At 40.4% G+C, this 22,080-nt stretch overlaps 1 protein-coding gene across 3 annotated transcripts; it reads left to right on the plus strand.

Annotated features, from left to right (window-relative positions):
• Positions 1 to 581: 581 nt before the first annotated feature.
• Positions 582 to 21,744, plus strand: ghrb (growth hormone receptor b). Of its 3 annotated transcripts, none has more exons than XM_085793942.1 (9): positions 582 to 897; positions 5,617 to 5,707; positions 15,289 to 15,424; positions 16,431 to 16,609; positions 17,553 to 17,728; positions 17,873 to 18,017; positions 18,546 to 18,636; positions 18,792 to 18,861; positions 19,192 to 21,744. In XM_085793942.1, the coding sequence occupies exons 2-9, from the start codon at positions 5,626 to 5,628 to the stop codon at positions 20,053 to 20,055; spliced, it is 1,743 nt and encodes a 580-aa protein (XP_085650068.1). In that variant the 5' UTR covers positions 582 to 897; positions 5,617 to 5,625; the 3' UTR covers positions 20,056 to 21,744. The 3 variants fall into 3 exon arrangements, 2 of the variants coding, with proteins under 2 accessions (XP_085650068.1, XP_085650067.1); XR_015037291.1 differs by lacking the exon at positions 582 to 897 and having other exon boundaries at positions 5,587 to 5,707; positions 19,192 to 20,660; positions 20,755 to 21,744; XM_085793941.1 differs by lacking the exon at positions 582 to 897 and having other exon boundaries at positions 5,587 to 5,707.
• Positions 21,745 to 22,080: the final 336 nt, after the last annotated feature.

Consider the following 22,080-nt stretch of genomic DNA (forward strand, 5'->3'; position numbering starts at 1 on the left):
GCTATTGTTTCAAGTATGGTCTTATTGTAAAACAGTGTGTGTATATATATACTGTTTTACAATAAGACCATAATATATCTTATTGTAAAACAGTGTATATATATCATATATACACTGTTTTACAATAAGACCATACTTGAAACAATAGCCTATGTAAATGTGAACATTTTAACATTTTGCCAACATTTTACAAATTGAAAGTCCTGTTGATGTACAACAACAACAGTGAGGGACAGGCCAAAAACCTCACCCTCATATATATATAGAAAATAATCTCAATAATCTCTAATTAGAAATATTGTATATTGTAAAGTTTATGTCGGTAACAGGGTTGACAAGATTAGGAAAACTTAAAACTGTAATAAAATATGAAATTCAACAGCCTGAGATGGCACAACATAATTTCTTGTCATTTTAAACTTTCTTTGATTACTGGCTACTTAAAAAATAGCAATTAAATATAGTTTAATTTTAACTTTTCAAAGTTGTAAAGTTACCGATTTCATGGAATGACCATATAAATCCATAGACTTTGGACAATATGGGGATATATCAGTCTGTGTTGTTTGAGCTGTGCTGGCTGTTCCCGCCGGCAGGTGGCGCCTCCTCTGAGCCTCACTACAACAACACGGTGCAGCAGCTCCATGATGAGAGAGGAGGCTGCAGCTGTGCCGCCGCTGCCCCGGGGCGCGCGCTCCCACACCGTCAGCCAGTCGGACAGCGTTTCTTCGACAGCGTCAGCAGCTCGGCACGGCTCGGCTCGGCTCGGCACTCAGCTGTACGCATTCCTGGCGGGTTATTAGAAGACCTGTGTCCGGCGGAGGGTTCAACCGTGTTACTTTGCATTAACCGAGGAGCAGGTTGGAGGGAGCTCGGGCTGTCCACTGCTCCACAGCGGTGAGTTACTTCTCAGTCATGTTCAGTCCGTGTTGACGTTGTTCCATGTAAACTAACCATGTGTTACCGAGAGCGACAGGTTTAACTCAAACACCTAAACTCAACGCTTACACACACACACACACACACACACACACACACACACACACACACACACACACACACACACACACACACACACACACACACACTGACTCGCACTTGTTATATGTCCTACAGTAACAGAGTTGGGTGTTTACATTTTTCTCCCACCGTTCTTGCACAATAATCCTGAAAAGCATAACACAACACTCAGCGAGGAGGGAAAACTCTGAACGGTGGGGTTAGTTAAGAATGAAGCTGGGATTAACATGTTGACAGAAAGGTCTGCTCAGTGTGGTAGGCTAGAGGTGGTAAAAGGTGGAAAACAGCCAGTGACATGTGATGTTCAGTTGTGAAACACCTTCAGATACTTTGCTGGAGCTTCACTATTCAAGTAGACAATTAAGCTGCTATTTTATACAATTGTATTAAATTTTCCAAACAATAGTGTGAAATATTCCCCTGTATCAGCTTCTGTACAGTATGGTGAGGATATGTCCCTTCTTTTGTAGAACAACATGAACATGAATATCTCTGAGTTTAGACAGCAAACAGGGCTCTCTCCTCATGTTTTTGACAAGAACTGATCAGATAAGTGAGAAAAATTAATGTTGAAAATAACTGACTGACCCTATAGTGTAATAATACAGAGACACGGATATAGAAGCAAACAATCACAGGATGAATCATTTGAGTCCTGCCAAGTGTAGAAGGGGTTCCCGGTTCAGAGGTTGGGAAAATCTTAGATAATGCTCTCCCCAACTTTCTCTCCTGACCTTAAATGCATCAGAGCCCACAGCTGTTCTCTTTAGGAGATGTGTTATTTGCAGCTAAGAGGGTAGTTTAGTCTGTCAGTGTGTCTTATCGACATGAGAATAAGTGTGTGTGCTTCCAGCTGTGTGTGCTGTAGACTGTCAGTGGTGAACAGACAGTAATAAAGCAGCCATGAGTCACTCTCATCTCATGCACAGCCATACCCTCTACAATAGCCTACACGTAATCACCGCAAACTCAAAGTGTTTTTACTGTAGTCTCCACTTAAATACATCAGAATACATTATGCATCATGCTGTGAGAACACAAAGAACACATTGTCAGCCAATAAATAATTTTCATCAAGTTGCCTTAGTATTTGGAAATTAATGTCGGTCACAGGAACACGTCATGGAGGATCAATGTTTCCTCTTAAAGTCTATTTTAAGATTGTTCATTGGAGAACAAGTTAATGCCAGTGAGACAAATTACAAATACTGGGTTAAACCAAATTAAACAAGAGTAAGAAATCTCATGTAAGATGTGGTGATGCACGTCGTCCACCTTCAGCGCTGACACTTATCTGATTCTAAGAGGGACGATTCTAAACAAGCAGGACAAAGCCTCAGACCATGAGTCAGCATCAGAAGGAGTAAGAGGAGATAATGTGACTGGGTGCATCAAGTTCAAGAGGTTTTCATTATAGAACATTAACAGCCTCATAAGACCTTGGGTTTAGCATTGGCTTCTTTTCATTTTTGTTCATTTGTTGACCACTTTTTAAAGATAAATATTTTGACCATAAAATGTCTTTGCCACAGAATGTGGAGTCTTTCTCCAAACCTCCAAGACATTTAATTTACAATCATGTAAAATTGAGAAAAGCAACAACATATCCTCACATTTAAGCAACCCAAAAAATTGATTAATTAACTTTTTAGTAATTCTCTCTCTTTCCAATCAATTTATTTGCTAATGATTTCAAGAATTCTGTCTGTTGCTTTATGAGAATTGTTTATAAGGTAGGATCAAATGCATTTCACATCTGAACTAATCATTTCTCTATGCTTTGGGATACTCCCTCTTTAACAAAACAGATTCATGAACCAATGTTTTGTGCAGTTTGACATTGTAAACTAGGGGTGGGCGATATGGCAAAAATATCATATCACGGTTTTTTAAAAATGAAGTCACGATTTCGATTTCATCACGATCTTAAATCGAAAAAAGAAAAACAGACAATTTAGGCCAAAGAACCTTTCTGAATAGATTTTAATCTAAATAGTTGCAGTTTTGCCAACATGTGCAAACAACGTAAACATAGTAAAAGGTAAACAACAACACTCTGATAAAGTGGAATCTTGCAACATAAAAGGTAGCTTTCAGTAAACATGAAAGTAAAATATTAATGAAGACATTACTGTTTGTTTTATTCAACACAGTCATTTTAACAGGATTTTAAGTATATCAAAACACTAAATAGCTGATTGAAAAGGGTCAAATAAAAATACAAACCAAAGTAACTGTTGTTATCTCTTTTAGCAAACTTTGCAAATGTCCTTTGTTTGCGCTTTGCAGCATAGAACTGCAATTTATAGAATGAGCCCCAGACGATCCTACGATCTCTGCACTTTGGCAGATCGTCTACACACTCTAATCCTTCACGATCTAATATCGCCATATCGCCCACCCCTATTGTAAACTAATAAAACAAGTAATGGAAACACAGAAACACAGTAATTTTGTAAGAAAAAAAAACTGCATGATTTTTATTTCCCCCAAATCCCTGGCACATGGTCATTGCCAGATAGGACTTTCCCCCTCAGTCATTTCGTGCTCTCATCAGCTTTGATCTAAATGCTACAACTGCTTCTGTGGTGGATGCAGTCATCACAACAATTAGCAGATGTTGGTAATCTGGCCACGCCCCTTTTCATTTCCTACTGGACTTTGGCAAATTTCTAACTCATGAAATTTTCAGGATGCGTAGCTGGTAAGTTGCCATAGAAATCTGGAAAACAACATTGCTATTTTACTCACAGAGCAGCTACAAATATATCACAAAGACATTGTGTATTATAGTTTATCAGGCCTAGAGATGTCACATGAGGCCTGGTCTGGATTGAAAAATTCTGCATTAGAGGGTAAATGAATATAAATTCCATACAAGGATAAGTAAACAAGGTCTAAATGAGGCCCAGAGCTGAGAAGGGATGGATTTCACAAGTGTTGACAGAAACCCAACAGTGCTGGCAAGAGATGCATGTCATGTTCAGAACAAAACTGTTTACTGTTTCAAAACGTGCCTCTCCAGGAAGGATAAAGAGTGTGAATACCACGAAGAAGCTAATGAATAAAACATGCTGGTGCTGTGATTTAGACCTGCTGCTCCTCCCTGCTGTCCAATAAATGTGCTGCACCGTGATTTATAACTTCAGCTTGTCAGATTACATGAAAAATATATAAACACTAGATAAGTCTAAAATTTCTGGAGCAAATGTGCTGAAAATTTCAGCTGAAATCCTTTTAATACCTTAGCATCTTGAATTGAAGCACTCAAACAAGTTGAAGTGTTATTGAGAAAGATTAAAGTGGTGGTTTAAAATGCAAGTGCCAATCACTGAAATGCATGAGAAATGAATTCATTTCAAATGTTCAGAGCTAAAGGCTGAAGGATCGGTTGAAGTGAAAGTAAAGAAGAAGTTAAAGAAGTTGTGTCAGTTTAAGTTTAAAGTGTGCTTGCTGGATGAAACTGAATTTGTAGGTATAAGTGCAACAACTGGGTGAACTTAAAATAAGTATCAGTTGAAGTCCAGGTGCTGAAAAGATTTGAAATCTGAAGATAGAAGAAGGTGAAGGGAAGGGAATTTTTATTATGTGGAAGAACTGAAGTCAAGTCGGAGTCGACTTTATTGTCAATTCCTGGAAGGAAAAGGAGCTTGAGTTTCAGTTTAAGTGTAGGCCACACATCAAAAGATGGAGATGAAGGAAAACAGCTGGATGCAATTGGAAGTTTTATTTTTTCGCTGAAATGAAGTTCCTGGAAAGTGAAATTGAGAGTCCAGATTCCTGGAAGAAATTTGAATTGCAGTCGCAGTCGAAGTGGTAAAAGGAATCGAAGTATCAGTTTAAATGTACGTCGTGTGAAGCTAAAGTACAAAATTAATTCAAGTGAAAGTGGTGAAAGGTGTTGAAATGTTTGTTAAAATGACTAAGTAATGAAAGGGAGTGGAGACAGACAACAGGAGCTGGTAGAGTAATGATAAGAATCTGTGTTCATTAAAGTTTGAAGAATAAAAGACAGGTACTAAAAGTAGTTCCAGTTTAAAAAAGAAAAGAAAAGAGTGAAGGTTTCACTTTTAAGTCAACATGCTGAGTTTTAATTAGTGATGAGTTGATCTCAGTTTAAGTCTAAACCCAAAGACATCAGTTTTAATATACTGAAATCACTTGAATGAAAACATCAAAAAATCTGTGTTATCGAGAAAACAAAATGTTTAGAAGTCAAAGGGTCTTTCATTTTCTAGAAGAGTTTCCCGTCCCATCAGAGTTCAAGTAGTGGGATTATCACTCATCAAGGTTAGAATTAAGACCCTTAAAACAGAAACTGCTTTATGCACTGAGAAGTGCTTATAAAGTAAAGACGTTGACGTTGACGTTGTTTTTTTTTTTTTAATCTACAGCACTTCACAGTTCTCTGACTCTGTACAGTTTGATCATGGGTGTGTCCAAGCTCTCCTCCTCCTCCTCCTCCTAAAAAAAGTTAAGGAGTGGGAAAAGTCTCCCTGTTTAATTGTGGTGGTGGGCAGGGCCTCTATGGGTTGTGGAGCTGAACTGGGTGGACTGCACCAAGAAACTAACACTCACCACATGTTTCACCCACAGCTCAACACCATGCCTGCCGCTCTCACCATGGCCTTCTTCATCTTCCTCCAAATCTTCACGGCTTTGGCACTGGAGTCGACGTCAAAGCAAGGTAAGTTCAAGAATATCTAAAGGTAACCACTGTTGCATCATTTGAAGACAGTTTTGAGAGTTGAGATGTTCATTATACGACATACGGTAAGTTATTATGTGATGTGATGATTATAATTTCCCTTGGCATTAATGATGCTTTATTTTATTTTATTTTTTTTTAATTTACCTTTTAATTGACATTCTGCAACAAATGTGACATGCACACCCATTTCAATTATTAGTCATAGAGTATCAGCAATGATGCTTTCTTTTAAAAGGTCAATTTTCTTTTGATGGCCAGATTCTCAACTCCTGTTGATCTGTTTGGTTTGGAATAAAAAATGACCAGATGGAACAATTTATTTTTGTCATAAACCTCCTTTTTAATGGGCCACAGGACAATGACAGCCTGGAATAAAAGAAGACATTAATAGTTGTCTAGTTGCGTAGTCACTGTGCAGCTTTGGCCTTCAAACAAATATAACATGTGCTACACAACAGCGAAGCCCTCCACTGAGAGCCACAGGGAACATCCAGCAGATTTCTAGTGAAGTGGCTTCCCAGGAATTCAGGAGAGCAGAGTGCACTCCACAGCAGAACAATGAGAAGCTGTTTATGTGCAGAGCCCCCTCTCCTTGTCTATCAACTGTGCCCCGGTGCCAGTGGAAAGCCTATGTATTTGCATACATGAGCCGTGTTTTATCCACAGATATAAACAGGGGTCTGCATTCACCATTTAAGTCACGCACGGACATCCTGTGCTTTGTCCTGTTACATAACACTGTCAGTAAGTTTAGCGGGGGAGTGGACAGAGGACATGTTCCCTCTCTGCTCCCGCTCTCCTGCTTCTTAATTTTATTCTCCTTCTTGTTTCGTGTCATTAGGACATTAGGAATTGAGCAAAGCAGGTGTGTTTTCCTCCCCGGAGCAAAATATGCCAGCAGCGCGTTCTTAGAAATCAGTCGTGCCTCGGTGAAGTGTAATCTCTCCAGCTGCTTCGCCAACTTTTAATGTCCTGCAGATTTCTGAATCGCTGCCTGCATCTCAAATTTTGTTGAGTGATTCGGATCGCTCTGGTGTCACCGTGGTGATTGGCAGCTTGGAGAAACAACTGCATGTAACTGAAAAACAAATATTAATTAAACCCGTGCAGGATCTCTGTGTTTTCTAATAGATGTGGCCGACTTTATGCAGACCGTGCAACAACAGGTTTTAGTAGACAGGCCGCTGAACTTTGCTATTATGTGCTACCTAGATACACCACAATAACAACATGTAATTATATTACCTAATCTTTATAGTGGCTTTACTTGTACTGTGTTTATGACAAGAATGTGTACATAGTTGTAAAAAAAAAAAAAGAAAAAGAAAAAAAGAGTGACGTTGTGAATGTGGTTTTCTGCAGTGATGAAACCAAAGCTCGGTATTGATACTATTTCCCAAATATATTCTATTTGAATCTACAAGGTCCTGATTCGATGCCATTCAGTTCAATACTGATTCAGTTTGAGAGCTGTTTATTACGAATTTTGCTTAGGCTATTGAAAATGTTAATGTTTGCATCATGAATGGAGCCCAAAGCAGCTACTACTGTATAATGTATGTTATACATTATGTTATGTAGGTACCAATTCAGATAATTAATGTGTTGCTAATGTACTCCAGTGAGCACGGCTCCTTCTTGCTCTTCTCTTACACATGTCAGAAGTCCATTGTCCCACTCTTCAATGACTTAAAAGTTTTTAAATCAGAAAAACGAGCACACACACAAGTTTCACACAAACATGGGATACTATAAAAAGTGAGAGTGTTCTCAATAAAGTTAACTATGTTTTTATTCTTGTAGCCATGCCAACAAAGATCAACTAGGCTACACATACATTTAAAAAAAAATCTAACCAAGTACTTGCCTTAAAGGGATAGTTAAATATTTTGGCAAATTCGCCTATTGCCATAATCCATTTTAATTATTGGTGCATGTTGTTTTGAGATTGGCAGGGCAGAGACATGAGCTGCTCAGCGAACACAATGTAGGTGAACGTTACAGTTCCCCTGTCCCTCAGATATCATCAAATACACAATCCAACATCTCCAAAACGCTCTCATGGACAAGTTGTGACCTGCACATTCACCACGGTGTGTAATTATCATGTACAATTATGTAACATTACGACACACAAAGCAAATACTTGCGCATTTGCCTCGAAAACAACTCGTAATGTTCCGTCTCTGCCCCACGGATCTCAAAACAACATGCACCGACAATTAAAGGTAATGAACCTACCCTTATGACTATAGGGATTATGGTGATAGGCGAATTTGCCAAGATGTTTAACTATCCCTTTAACCTAACTAAGCTATAGCTGTTATCACGGTTACTATGGCGATGAAGATAAATCCTCCATTGTTGGTAGAGCCTAATTGGAAGCAGGAAGTATGGACCTCAATTTGGAAAAAATCTCTGTGTAAGTGAATGGGAGTCAAAATTTTGTGATCTGATTTAATTGTGCCATGAGAAAAATATATGACCTCTACCTATTTAAAACACCATGTTTCATGCCAAGAAATCAGCAGTTTGTTGTAAAACTATTGTCAAAAAAAATTCCGAAAATCCGTAACCAGAAAGACTACAGGTCGCATAGGTGACGTCACTAGGGATGTCCCGATACCACTTTTTCACTTCCGATACGATACTGATATTGCAGCCTTCAATATTGGCCCGATACCGATATTGATCCGATATTAGGGGTGGTGAAAAAAAACGATTATTTATATATTTCAAATTCTAATACCAAGGAGATCCTCCTGTTGCTGACTGACAGGCTGCCACTGTCATGTTCTTCTATGGGACAGACAGTAGTGAGCTTACTTTTAAACTGTAAAATATTAAAAAATAAACCTTATTTACAACTGTTATTGAATTACTGTATGTACATCAATGTCAAACAAAAGGCAAACTCTTCTTGCTTCAAGGTTTTATTTGTCACTCCAAATTGAAGATTATAGCCTGCCTTACAGTAAAAATGGCATACATAAAATAAAAAGAGGAGTAAAGCAATATACTAAGCAGCAATATTTAAGCATCAAAGATGTTTAATCATACCCACATAGTTTGAAACAACGTTCAAAACACACAGCCAGTGTCACAACTAAGCATAAAGCCCGCTAACTTAATGCTAACGTATAATGTAAAACGCCATAGACAGGCTAACAGAAATTAGCATCGTTAATTTAATGCTGGCTTTAGCACTGTTACTCGCGCCCGGTGTGAACGCACCGTAACCTGACCGTAACACGGCACAACATGTGGACCAGCTGGTCTTCCTCCAGAAGAATCTGACCACCGACCTTTAGAGCAATATAGCGCATTTACCGTTTATTAGCGGGCAAGCGCGACCTGTCCATGCACCTGTGTCTGTGTGTGTGTGTCGCACACACGCTGTCGTTGTTGTGATCATGTGATCTCTGCATGCTGGAGCTAGAGTGCCTATAGAGAGATCTATCTATCTCTCTCTAGGCACTCTAGCTGGAGCCGGGCGCTCTTCTTCTCTGGCAGGCGGCGCACCAACATTAAGGTGCATTACCACCACCTACTGTGTTGGAGTGTGAACGAGAGTCACCTATTCACATGGGACAGAAGTGCTGGAGCGGAATAATAGACTGCTTTTATCGGAGCGTTTATATCGAAGATTTTAGATGCAGTCCGATATTTTTTTATTTTTTTATTTATTTATTTGGTTCATTTCGGGCATGTCAATTAGTCATCATCATCACACATCATCTCAATCCAATTAATACAATACACATGACCGAAAGGGAAAGCGGGAGAAGCAAAAGCTTATCTAGTCCCGCCCCCAATACTCACATATTCATTTTTTCTGCATGTTACATTTTTGACATAATATTCTTCCAGTATTTTCAAAATTTAACAATTTGACATAACATTTTTTGTTTTGTTTTGTTTTGTTTTTTTTAACATGACATTTCTCACTTTTTTCTTTTTTCAACATTTGACATTTTGACATAATGTGTTGCAGCGTTAGGCAGTATGTAGAGTTGAAGAAATTGAAGTCCAGCTCTAGATAGAGCATAAGGATTACGTGTGTGTCTGCACATGTGTCCAAAAATTTTTTTTTCCGTCATGAGCGAACAACAGTCTCTTCTTATTGCCAGGCATGTCACAAAAGTCACAAAGTCACAAGATGGTCCAATTGACAGAGAGCAAAGTCTGGTGTGGTCCAATTGACAGAGAGCAAAAGTCCAGTGTACTGATTATTTGTTGGGATGGTGGGATGGTGTGGGAGCCCTTTTCGTGCCAATTCTTCTTTTTACTCATTCTCTGCGGTTTTCGTCGCCATTTCTCTCGATTTCCTCCCGAGTTTTGGCTATGTCAGCTCGCATCAGTGACACATACTCTCGGATTGCGGATATGTCGGACCGTATCCCGACCACAGCACTCCGAGTTGTTGCGTTATCCTCCCTCGCGTCGGTCTGCTCGGTGGCGATCTTTCTCATTTTCCGATACTGCATGTAGGCGCCAAAACCCAGGGCGATCATTCCAATTGTCATGAACGTGAAGATGTACACGTCCTCGACATCCTCCACATCCAGTGGGGCAAGGCAAAGGACTCTCCACTTCTCCCATCCATCCAGCATGTAGCCGGACATGAAGGTTCTGTCCGGGCATCTTGGCTCACCAGAGGCCGCACGCCTTGTTGAGAACACTCTGTCAATCGCATTCAGTGACCAGCTCAGCAACTCCATCGTGGACCAGTTGATTGGCGTTGGTGTGTCGATTAGCAGTTAGTTGAGTTCTTCACTTGACTGATTTCTCACAATTAAATCACAGTTGCATTTGTGCCCCAATTTATCATCACCCTGTTGATACTCATTATAATAACATACTACGTACTATAATAACATACTACGTACAAACTGACATTGGCCTCTGGCCACACAAGTTTCTCTGGTTCATCAAATTGTTTTGGGAACACAATGTTTTTTGTTATTTCCCCTTGTAGTCTCGATACTGTGTCTGCCGTTAGCCTCTCTGACCTTTATCAGCTCTCATGTATCATTCTGTACCGGTCAATCGTTGAGTTTACATACTTTTTCTTGAAGACGTTAAATGTTGGTAATTTTTTGACTTCATCCTCTAGCACATTCCATAGTTTGACGCCTGCGACCGATAAGGAAAAGGATCTTAGTGTGGTTCGTACCCTCCTCAGCTTAAAGATGTTTTCCCCTCTAAGATTGTGTCTCCCTTCTCTGTTCATGAATAGCTTTTGCAGGTTGAGGGGGAGGCTGTTGTTAGCAGCTTTGTACATCATTTGCATGGTGCGATAGTTTATTAAATCATATAGTTTGAGAATATTAGATTTAATAAATAACTGATTTGTATGTGCCCTATAATTGGCATAATGTAAGATCCTCAGTGCTCTTTTTTGGAGTATTAACAATGGATGGGTGGAGCCTTTGTATGTGTGACCCCACACCTCTGCACAGTACTGTAGGTGTGGAGAGACTAGTGCATAGTACAACATATGGAGGGCTGTTTGATTTATTATTTTTTGTGCTTTCCATATTATGGATGCACTTCTGGCCAACTTGCTTTTTAAAGTTCTTATGTGTGGCTTCCAGCTTAACATATTATCAATAGTCACACCCAGTACTTTATTCTCACTAACCCTTTCAATATTCACTCCATTTACTTGGATGTTAATACTGTTGCTGAGGCCTTTTTTCCCAAATAGCATGTATTTTGTTTTCTCTAAATTTAGTGATAGTTTGTTTATGTTAAACCACACATGGAGCTTGGCCATTTCGTGGTTAACCGTTTCCACGAGTTGGATCAAGTTACTCCCAGAACAGAAAATATTGGTATCATCCGATATTCGTTTTTTTGGCTGATATCGGACATAAATCTGATATCAATATCGGATCGGGACATCCCTAGACGTCACACACCACATGCCGCCCTTTCCCGTGTCAGCTACTCCACTGCCTGTTACTGTAGTCTGCAGAGCGGTCTTCACACAAAATAAATTATTCCGTTGTCGTTTTATGACAAACTGCGGATTTTTTGGCATGAAATGCAATGTTTTAAATAGGTTAAGGTCATATATTCTTCTCATTACACGATTCAATCGTATTATGAAATACAATTTTTACTCCCATTCAATTATATGGAGATTTTTTTCCAAGTTGAGGTCCCATGGCGAACTTGTCTTCCGCTTCTGCTTAGGCTCTCTATTCCCATGTTATTGTGACCATGACAACTGAGGTTCACCTGCTGCTGCAGGGGCGTTGGTTCAGGAGACGCCCTTATGGGTTGTATCACAGTCCTGATGACCTGTACTTAGCATAAGCCCGACCTCAGGCTTTAATTAATGAAGTCGGATGATTCAAATGAAGATTTGATCTTTTCTTCAACCCATCCCATGATGAAACGGCAGAGAATTCATACCTGAATCCCTCAGGTTTGTATCCGTGCAGACCACAACTTCAAAAATCTGTTCTCATATCGTCACTTCAGCAGCAGCTGTTTTCAGAGAAGATGCTCTAAAAACCCACTGTACACCACCTGCTCTCTGGAGCAGCACCGTTAATGTCCCCCAGGGATCAGGACATTGGTTCTTAATGTGATTAGGTTTCTACACTGGATAAACCTTTTCTTTTTTTTTCTAACCACATTTTGCCAATAAGGCTTGTTAGGTTAGTAAAGAACTGCAATCAGTGATGAGAGCATCGTGGCCCTCAGCCAGAGGAGGAAATGGCTTTTCTAAATGCACAGGATGAGGTGTTTTCCCCTGAGAGAGCAGTGATTGATGTCTGAGCATGTGACTCTGTAAATAACCATTTGCCCTCTGTGCTCATCCGCAAGACATCAACAATAGCTTCCCACCAACACATTGTACAGATGTTAATAGATGCTATAAAAGGAAAGACACAGATTCATTATCATCAAGAGGTTGCATAAACAAAACAAAACAATACGCTGAGTACCTACTAGTTTAAGCAATCTGCTGTGCTGTGAGTTAATCCTTTAAAGGAAATTAACACAAACTGCTATTTCCTGCTTTTCTACCAAAAAAAAGGGAGGGGAGGGGGGTTAAAAGGAAACGCATCTGGGCTTATAAAAACAGATTGAGCGAGGATGTTTTTCTTTCGCCCTGAAATAGACGGTGTCGGCAGCGCGCAGACAGAAATCACACTGTCAACATGTTTACGCCGCAGAGCTGTGATAGTTTGGCCCAGAAGGAGGAGCGCTGTAATGAGAATATGTTGTAAATTGATATTACCATGTGGGTAATATTGTCTGTGTGCTTTGTGTTCAGAAAGCACTCTCCATCCGCTGCTCACATTGTTTACTTAGACCAGACGTGAACCCGGCCTGGCAGCTGCTGAGCAAACGCAGCCGCACTCACTTTGACGTATAAGCACAAAAACGAAGTCTGTCAGTTTGCACAACACACAGTGAATATGTTAATAGGCACTACATGTATGTGAGAATTGGACATCACTTTCCTCTTCTTGATTCTTGAATTGTTCTTTTCCACCCACCCACACTGGGAGATTTGTTTAGCAGCAGTATTTTTAAACAAGTACTGACAAGTAAAAATCTTGCATTGAATATGCAGTGGGAAACTAATTATGACTCTTTTATACGCTGTTTGATTTGCCAGTGTATGCCTAACAGTGCTGTTTAAAGGGTTAAATCTGTAATCAAATAGTCAGTTGTATATAATTGTAGTGGAAGCTACAGTAAGGTAGATAGATGAAATCTTCTTTAACAGCATGTGTGATTTTATGTCCTACTTTTGCTCTATTATCTAATACAGTGAATTTTCTGGAAATTCATTTTAGAAACTGAATTACCCAGATGTGAAAGTCTGTATTTGGCTAATCCAATAAAGTCATTTTTATAACTCAGAGGTAGCGGACTCTCGAGGTAAAATGATTCCACTTCAGTGGCTGCTCCCTCCAAGGTTAGGGATTAATTTCCATCCTCAAGCTGTTTTCATTACTTTGATGCAACAGTCCTGTAAATCCAGCATGGCAGTAAATCAGCCCTGCTTGGCCCACACTGGTCTGCAACACCAGTGATGTCTCACACAGGTTGATTGATAAAAAAAAGTGAAATCCAGCCCAACACTCTCACATTACTCAAACAGACTCGTCCTTTTTAACATATTGTCTCCGTCTTACACTCACACACTGTTTAAAAACTACCCACGCATCCTCATTCATCATGATAAAGTGAGCCGCAAAAATACTCGGCATAACTGAGCGTCAAATTGATTTTACTCGTAATCCTGAGCTCAGCACAGTTCTGAGGAGGAGTCGGGGATCTGGTAAACAGGTTATTTTTAACCTGTGACTCCCCCTTCCCTGAAGCACCCTAAGCAGGCCAGAGGTATTCATCATCCGCTCCCGGTGCTGCCTCTCAGCTGTGAAGGAGCCATCTTGTCCTGACACTTCTCGGTACTCAGCCAGCCCGGGCTTGTGTTGTTGTTGCTCCCTGAAGTGCCGATGTCCTCAGTAGAGCGCCGCTGCCGCTGAACACGGAGCCTCATGCAAACACAATGTTTACTTAACAAAATGTTAAGCAAACGCTGAAAAAAAAAACTCCCCGTCTCCTCGTTAAAAGGGCCAAGTGCATTAATCCACACAAACCTACCTCGGGTCTGTGATTCAGGGCTCCAGAAAAAAGTTATTTTACTAATATTATCAGTAAATGTTATTTTCTGTGTTAAGTTTTGACCTGGTTTTGAGATAAGTATTTGACACTGAAACCATAAACGCTGAAAACACTATGGATATGTTATGTATGTACAACATAGCCATAGATGATGGATTTTAAGTTAACATGCAGTGTGTAAATTTGATTTGGTCAATTAATCCACCGTTTTTTATTGGAAATACACTCAAATCCCACAGAGATAATCCCCAGTGTTTTCTCTGAATAACCCAGAATAACCAGAACAGTGTTTCGCAAGAGTGATGTATTTTTCAGTGCCGTGACCTTCACAAAAGAAACTGTAAAGACCTCTGTCTTACCAGAGGGATATTGTAAAACCTTGGCAAATAAAAGCAATATTTGAACAGAGAAGAGAAAAGCCATCTATCACCAACACATTGGATCATGAAGTCATTTTTAATTTTGCTTACTGACTGCTTGCAGTGTGTTCAGTTTTGCAGAAGTTGAAGGAACTGAAGTCACGTCAGCTGGAAGGGAGCTATATAGAGAAGCTGTGTGCACACATTGTTTGAGTTTATGGAGCCAGTAAAACAGGATCCATGCTGTCTTTTCCATGCACAGTTATTCCACGACAGCCGCCGCAGTGAACTCGTTGGCTGCAGCTTTTCACATGAAGCAAAACGACTTCCAGGAAAAAGCCGATGTTTGCCTTGTGGCTGAGCTGCTCGTTGGAGTTAGTTCACAGTTATTATTCTGCCCTCGGGCGCAGCTCAGTCATCACTCAATAGCAACCTGACTCATAACAGCTGCAACACAGAAGAAAGAAAAGCCAATTTTTTTTTTAACGCAATAAACAAGGATTAGATGTGTAATTATTGTCCCTCTGTGTCTCCCTGCAGTCGCCCCCCAGAGACACCCACACCTCACCGGCTGTGTCTCCACCAACATGGACACTTTCCGCTGCAGATGGAATGTGGGCTCTTTCCAAAACCTTTCCAAGCCCGGAGACCTGCGCTTATTCTACATGAACAAAAAGTGAGGGAGGGGTGAAAACACTGTCGTCACTCAGAAATATGTGGTCTCTCTGTACTTTCAAGGAAATCAGGCCCAGCAGGTTTTCTTTAAAAATGTGTGCAGGATAATAACTCCAATAAGAGAAAAATGTAATAATGTAAAAAAAAACAAAAACAAAAAAAAAACCTGACTTTATAGAATGAAAAGTGGGGAATGTGTAATGAATAAGTGTGATCCAACTTTTCATCTTTTCCCTTTTTGAGTTTCCAGTTGTCTCCACACAAAAAAGTGGCTTATATCTGTTATATAAGTTTGTTCGTAGAGATGTGTATAACAAGGAAAGAAAAAGAAGCATCAGATGTTAAAACACACTTTGAAGAAAACTATTACAGTATAGTTTTAAAAAACACACATCTCTTAATTTTTACTCTGTCAAGTGGTGTTCGAGGTCTTGTGGTAGTGGGTCACTGCTTTTAGAAACTAATTGTGTACATTGGTGTGTCTTAGACTTTGCTCACTCCTGGCACAGCTGTCCACACTGCTGATAAGGCAAAAGTCGGCTGCAAGTGTATAATTTGGGTCATAGTGAGGTTTTATTCTCTGAATGGTCAACACTAAATTCTTGAAAATGCACAGCACAGTCTGATAAGAAAGTTTCCATCGCTGGAATCATTCAGTGTTTTTATTTCAACATATCCTGCGACAAGAACAAATGTCACTTACATCAGTGTGACTCACTCATGAGTTCTTAATTTATGATCCAGATGAACAGATGAATAAGATTCACAAAGGTTATTATAGACTCAATCCACTGGTCATTTTGGTGTCTTCACCAACCTTCATCAAACCAGCAGTTATTCAAATGTTTATCCAGTTATATATCTACAGCTATAAAAAAAATACCACAGGGAGTTCTTGTTGTGTCCAAAATATTTGGATTTGTTGAGTAGATTAGATAGATCAGGATAAAGACCTGCTTCCTGTTGCCTCCTTCTTGACTGCTTGTTGTTTGTCCCCCACGACACAGACCCACTCAGGCCTCTTCCATTGAGTGGAGGGAGTGTCCTCACTACAGCACCAATCAGCCACACGAGTGCTTCTTCAATGAGAACCACACTGTGGTCTGGACCTGTTACAGGGTCCAACTCCGCTCGAGGGATGAGGCCACCCTCTATGATGAGAGCGTCTTCTACGTTCAAGACATTGGTGAGTTTAGAGTCAGGATTAGAATTTACTTTATTGATCCCAGGAGGGGGAATTCTTTTGGTACAAAGCTCCTGAATGGAAAATGAAAGCATTTAAGCAGATGAAGCAGACACAGCATACATGGTTAACGGCCTTACTGCTCAGCCATCATAGTCCAGAACGTAGAGTAACAATTAAAAATCTGAATCAAAACCTGACGTATGGTCAATTGAGATACATAGACATAGTTTAGAATTGTTGTGAAACCACTGTAAACACCTTTTGACACTATATCTGTCATATTCCACCTAATGTCAGTGGCTTTCAGCCATTTTCTCCATTGGCTTATCTCCTCCTCTCTGTCCTCACATGTACAGTGTTTGAATATTGCTTAATATAATATACCAAATAAAAAAAGTTGTCATTGACATCTGTTTCAGTTTGAAATAGTGACCGAAACACAGCACATCAATGCAACACCATGTCATTGTGTTTCATAACCACAGTGCGGTCTAACAAAGGCACAAAACACACAAACTGAAACTGTGAATTCAACTATATTTACTGTCACATTAATACTCGAAAGTTAGGAGCAACATATTATCTTTGTTATTTAGTCTCTCACAGTGCTGACACAAGAAAGAAGCAAGGCAATTACAAATACCTCCTCCAAGTATCCAAGATTTTCATACACCACTCAAATTCTAGGTACAAATGCATGAGGTTTGTAAATACTGCAGCCTGGAAATGGTCCCACAATAGAATGTGTTGACGCCAATTCAGAAATAGCTACGGCCAGTGGGATACTCCAGCCGAGTCATGTGGTATTCCACAGACCAGTGGTGGACTTCTGGTCACTCAACTCAGTCTGTCAGTCAGACGTGTGAATCTTTGCAGCTCTGATCACTGTAAATATCTTATTTCTGCTAATGGATGAACCCCCAAATTGTTCTGTTTTCTGCAGTGCAACCAGATCCACCAGTGAACCTGAACTGGACGCTGAATGTGAGCATGACAGGCAATTACTATGACATCATGCTGAGCTGGAAACCCCCTCAGTCCGCAGACGTGGAGATGGGATGGATGACACTGCAATACGAAGTCCACTACCGCGACGTAAAGTCCGACCACTGGGAAGCGGTGAGTGTCCTCTAAGTTTTATTCCATTGTGCTAAATGCCCATTTTCAGTCAATTTGAATTTCAGCGTTTCGTTTACATACTTTCATGTGCACAGCAACTCCCTGACTCTGACTAGTGTTTGAACCTCATTTTCTCCACCACAGGCCGACCTTGTTAAAAGCACACATCGCTCCCTCTTCGGCCTTCAAACTAACGTCAACTATGAGGTCCGGGTGCGGTGCAAAATGCTCGGTTCGAAAGACTTTGGAGAATTCAGTGACTCGGTATTCGTCTACTTCCCATCTAAAGGTAAACACTCACTGCTATGTTTAGAAGGCAGCTGGAACATAAATGTTACAAGTGCAGCTAAATATGTTTGTCATATGAATAAACCTTTTAACATTGTAGCTGACAGTTCACCCCCCCAGCTCTCTGGGCTGAGCATCATTAGCTCAATACAGAAAAAAGGAACAGCTCTGCAATTATTTGTTTGACCTACTTGAGCAGATGATATAATGAAAACAGAATAAAGAATACGGCATTGACAAGCCATAGAAATGAGTCATTGTACTTGTGTCTGAAAGTTTTACTTGTCTTGTGCAGAACAACATTTTATGGGAATTCTGTAGCTTAGATCTAATATTTGATCATTTTATAATATTCGATCATTTGAAATTGATTTAGATAAAATTATTTAGTATTTAATGTCTGGAAAGGGGTGACAGTAGGTCTTGTGTACACTTAAACATAGCCTTTAATGTCAATTACGTTTAGTATGATTGCATTACATGATTACATTAAATATGTATGTGGATTGGTGTGTTTTTCCTTCCCCAGTGTCAAGATTTCCTGTGGTGGCTTTGCTCATCTTCGGTGCCCTGTGTTTATTGGCCATCCTGATGTTGGTCATCATATCTCAACAGCAAAGGTGAGTACATCATTAAAGTCAAAGCTCATAGAAATGAAGAGGTGCAGGAAGCTTGTGTTGGCTGTTTGACCTGGAAAACTGTCATTAGAGGTGTCACGGAGTATTTCTTATTTCATGTGTGTCAAATTAACATTTTCCTTTATTTCTTCCCCAAGGTTGATGGTTATTCTGTTGCCTCCTGTACCTGGACCTAAGATAAAAGGAATTGACCCTGAACTACTTAAGGTAAACAACTTGCTTACCTACATTAAGGTTTGGTTTGCCCAGGTCTTTAAAAAATACTTAACCTTATCAGACCCATAGAACATTAAGAATCAGTTCTCTCATATTTCAAACACATTGTTACTCCACATTGAGATCTATGTATGTGGATGTCTTTCTAATGAGAGGTTGTAGTTTATTTCTCAAAAAAGGTAAATGTGATGCATTTAGTGCCCCAAACTACAGCAACAGGTGTTCTCTGTTTCAATGTGCGTTAGTCATAGTTCGGCCCCATTTAAACCAGTAACTGGACTAAATGTTGTTGGTCATGGGCGTGTTTTCTTTCTCTCACAGAAAGGGAAGCTGAGAGAGTTGACCTCCATCCTGGGTAGTCCTCCGGATCTGAGGCCAGAGCTGTACAACAGCGACCCCTGGGTGGAGTTCATCGAGCTGGACATAGAGGAGCAGAGCGAGAGACTGACGGAGCTGGACACAGACTGTCTCATGGAGCGCTCCCTGTCCTCCAACTGCTCTCCCCTGTCCATCGGCTTCAGAGACGACGACTCAGGCCGCGCCAGCTGCTGCGACCCAGATCTCCCCATCGATCCAGAAATCTCACCTTTTCATCCTCTCGTCCCAAACCAAAGCCTCAGTAAAGAACCGTCATGCCCCGCAGCCTCAGAGCCAAACTCCCCGGTCCAGAGCCCGGCTGCTGATGAGTCTCCTTCTGCAGCTCCAGGCAAGGAAAGTTTGTACACCCAGGTGAGCGAGGTGAAGGCATCTGGCACAGTGCTGCTGTCACCTGAGGAACAGACGGAGGTGGAGAAAACCACTCAGAAAGACGTGGAGGAAAAAGAGAAAGAGAAGAAGGAATTTCAGCTCTTTATGATGAATGCAGATCTCGGAGGTTACACCTCAGAACTCAGCGCAGGGAAAACAAGCCCAAGATTGTCCATAGGGGATTCGAGCGAGCCCTTCCTGGCAGGTGGCGGCTTGGCGTCTTCACCGTCCCCAACGCCTTGTTACAAATCAGATACCACCACCTTGTCCCCATTAGCCCCTGCTCCTGTCTACACCATGGTCGAGGGTGTCGACAGACAGAACAGCCTCTTACTGACACCAAACTCGACACCCGCTCCACAACTGATAATCCCAAAGGCCGCGCCCACACCAGACGGCTACCTGACCCCTGAACTTTTGGGAAGCGTCACGCCGTAGATCAGCAGCGGGGCTGTGCAAAATTAAGACTATTCAATCAAAGGCAGAGATATGCTTCAGCACAGTCCCGGGGATTGATTTTCCCAAGGTTGCGTTTCAATGTGAGCTTGCCTAAAATAGTTGGGGGGCCATCTGTGCCTGTCCTGCTACCAGCTCTACCTCTTCTGACCTTCTGCTCCACCCTGTAAAGACAATGGGTATGAACGTTGAGGGCACAGGAGTGTGTTTTAACTGCAGTTGTGGAAAAGGAACCAAAGCAGGGAAACAACACAAGCTGGGGCTGGACATTGCCTAAATGGTTCAGTACTCTCAGACCCAAACAGGTTTACAACACAGTTTATTAAACAAATATATTTGTAAGCCTGCATCATCAATTTAGGATATTCTCCAAACAGACTAAGAGGCCCAGTAGTTTTACACATCCAGCAGATAAAGATCAATTATTTAATAATAATAATAATGGATTACATTTATATAGCGCTTTTCTATTGTTACCCAATACCCAAAGCGCGTACAGCAACCATTATTCATTCATACCACATTCACACCGGTGGTGGTAAACTACGTGTGTAGCCACAGCTGCCCTGGGGCAGACTGACGGAAGCGTGGCTGCCAATGTGCGCCAAACGGCCCCTCCGACCACGAGGCAAGGTGGGTTAGGTATCTTGCCCAAGGACACTACGACAGAGACTGGGAGAGAGCGGGATTCGAACCGCCGACCCTCTGATCATTGGACGACCCGCTCTACTGCCTGAGCCACTGCCGCCCCCCATTTCATCTATGAGGACTTGCCAACTGTCCAACTAATAAATATAAATCCAATATCTTTAGCTCTGGTTGGGTCATCATCAATTTACTTTGAAAACTATCTGTCTCTTTAGCTGCTAAATTTTCCATTATCATCACCAGCTACTCTGTAATCTCTGTCTGATATTTGCCACTATGAACAGAAGGAGAGTAAAAAGCTCTGTACACCTGCAGAGTTGCTGTTATTTTTTCCATTGTGTTATCACTATCAGAGACACATATTAGCCTACGTTAAAAGTCATTACGGTAATTATGTTTGGATGCAAAAATGTATCTTTAAATGAGAGTGTAATATTTACTTGTTCTCTTATTCCTGACATTTTGTACATATCAAAACTTTCTTATGTGATGGAATCATGTAATGTGCATTCACATGTGAAATATATGCATTCTGCTTTCATTAATCAAATATACTGCTTTTCGCTTTCATTTATTTTCAGTCTTTCATTGTTGCCTCAATGAAAATGTTAACCAATGTTAACCAATAGTAAAAAATAATCTGTCTTATTGGGGGTCATATAGTATCATCTGTTACCAACAGAGGAACCCTTAGCATAATAAAGCATTGGTTGTATATAAAATGATCGACTGGAGCAAAAAGATACCTGCTTACCTTACAATGCCGTTGTTGTGTTCTGTTGTCTAAACTGTGAAATGTTTTCTAAGCTGACTGCAAAAAGCATTTGATTGCCTGTTCTGCAAGTCATATCACTAAGTTGAGTCAGTATGTGAGCTGTTGAGGTTTTTTTTTTATTTGGTGTCTTAACAGTACACGATGTGTATTGAAAGGTTTGGGTACATGGTCATTGATGTAACATTTTGCAGTTACCACAATTTAACTGTTTGTATGTGTTTGTTACAAATAAAACATTTTTCATATTTTTGCTCTTCTGTGTCCTGCTATTTATATGAGTTTGGTTATAATTAATTTTTCACAACACCACAGACGGGACTAAATGTGATGTGTGTAACAAGAACATTCACACTAAAAGGTGAAAAACAAAAAAAACAAACAAAAACAAATTAGAAGATAATATGCTACATATAAACAAAATGTACAATATAAACAATATGAACAATATATCCTTTAGTTACACAGGAAATCAGAGAGTTTAAGTAAAAAAAATAAAAAAAAGTCTTAAACTCCTATTTATAACCTCTGCTCTCTCTTTTTTTCAATCAGTCCGTTTCTGCGCAGGTGCAACAGTTCGCACCGGT

Source organism: Trachurus japonicus, chromosome 12 (genome assembly GCF_045865225.1).
Source record: "Trachurus japonicus isolate A0001 chromosome 12, Traja_1.0".
Classification (NCBI taxonomy): domain Eukaryota; kingdom Metazoa; phylum Chordata; class Actinopteri; order Carangiformes; family Carangidae; genus Trachurus; species Trachurus japonicus.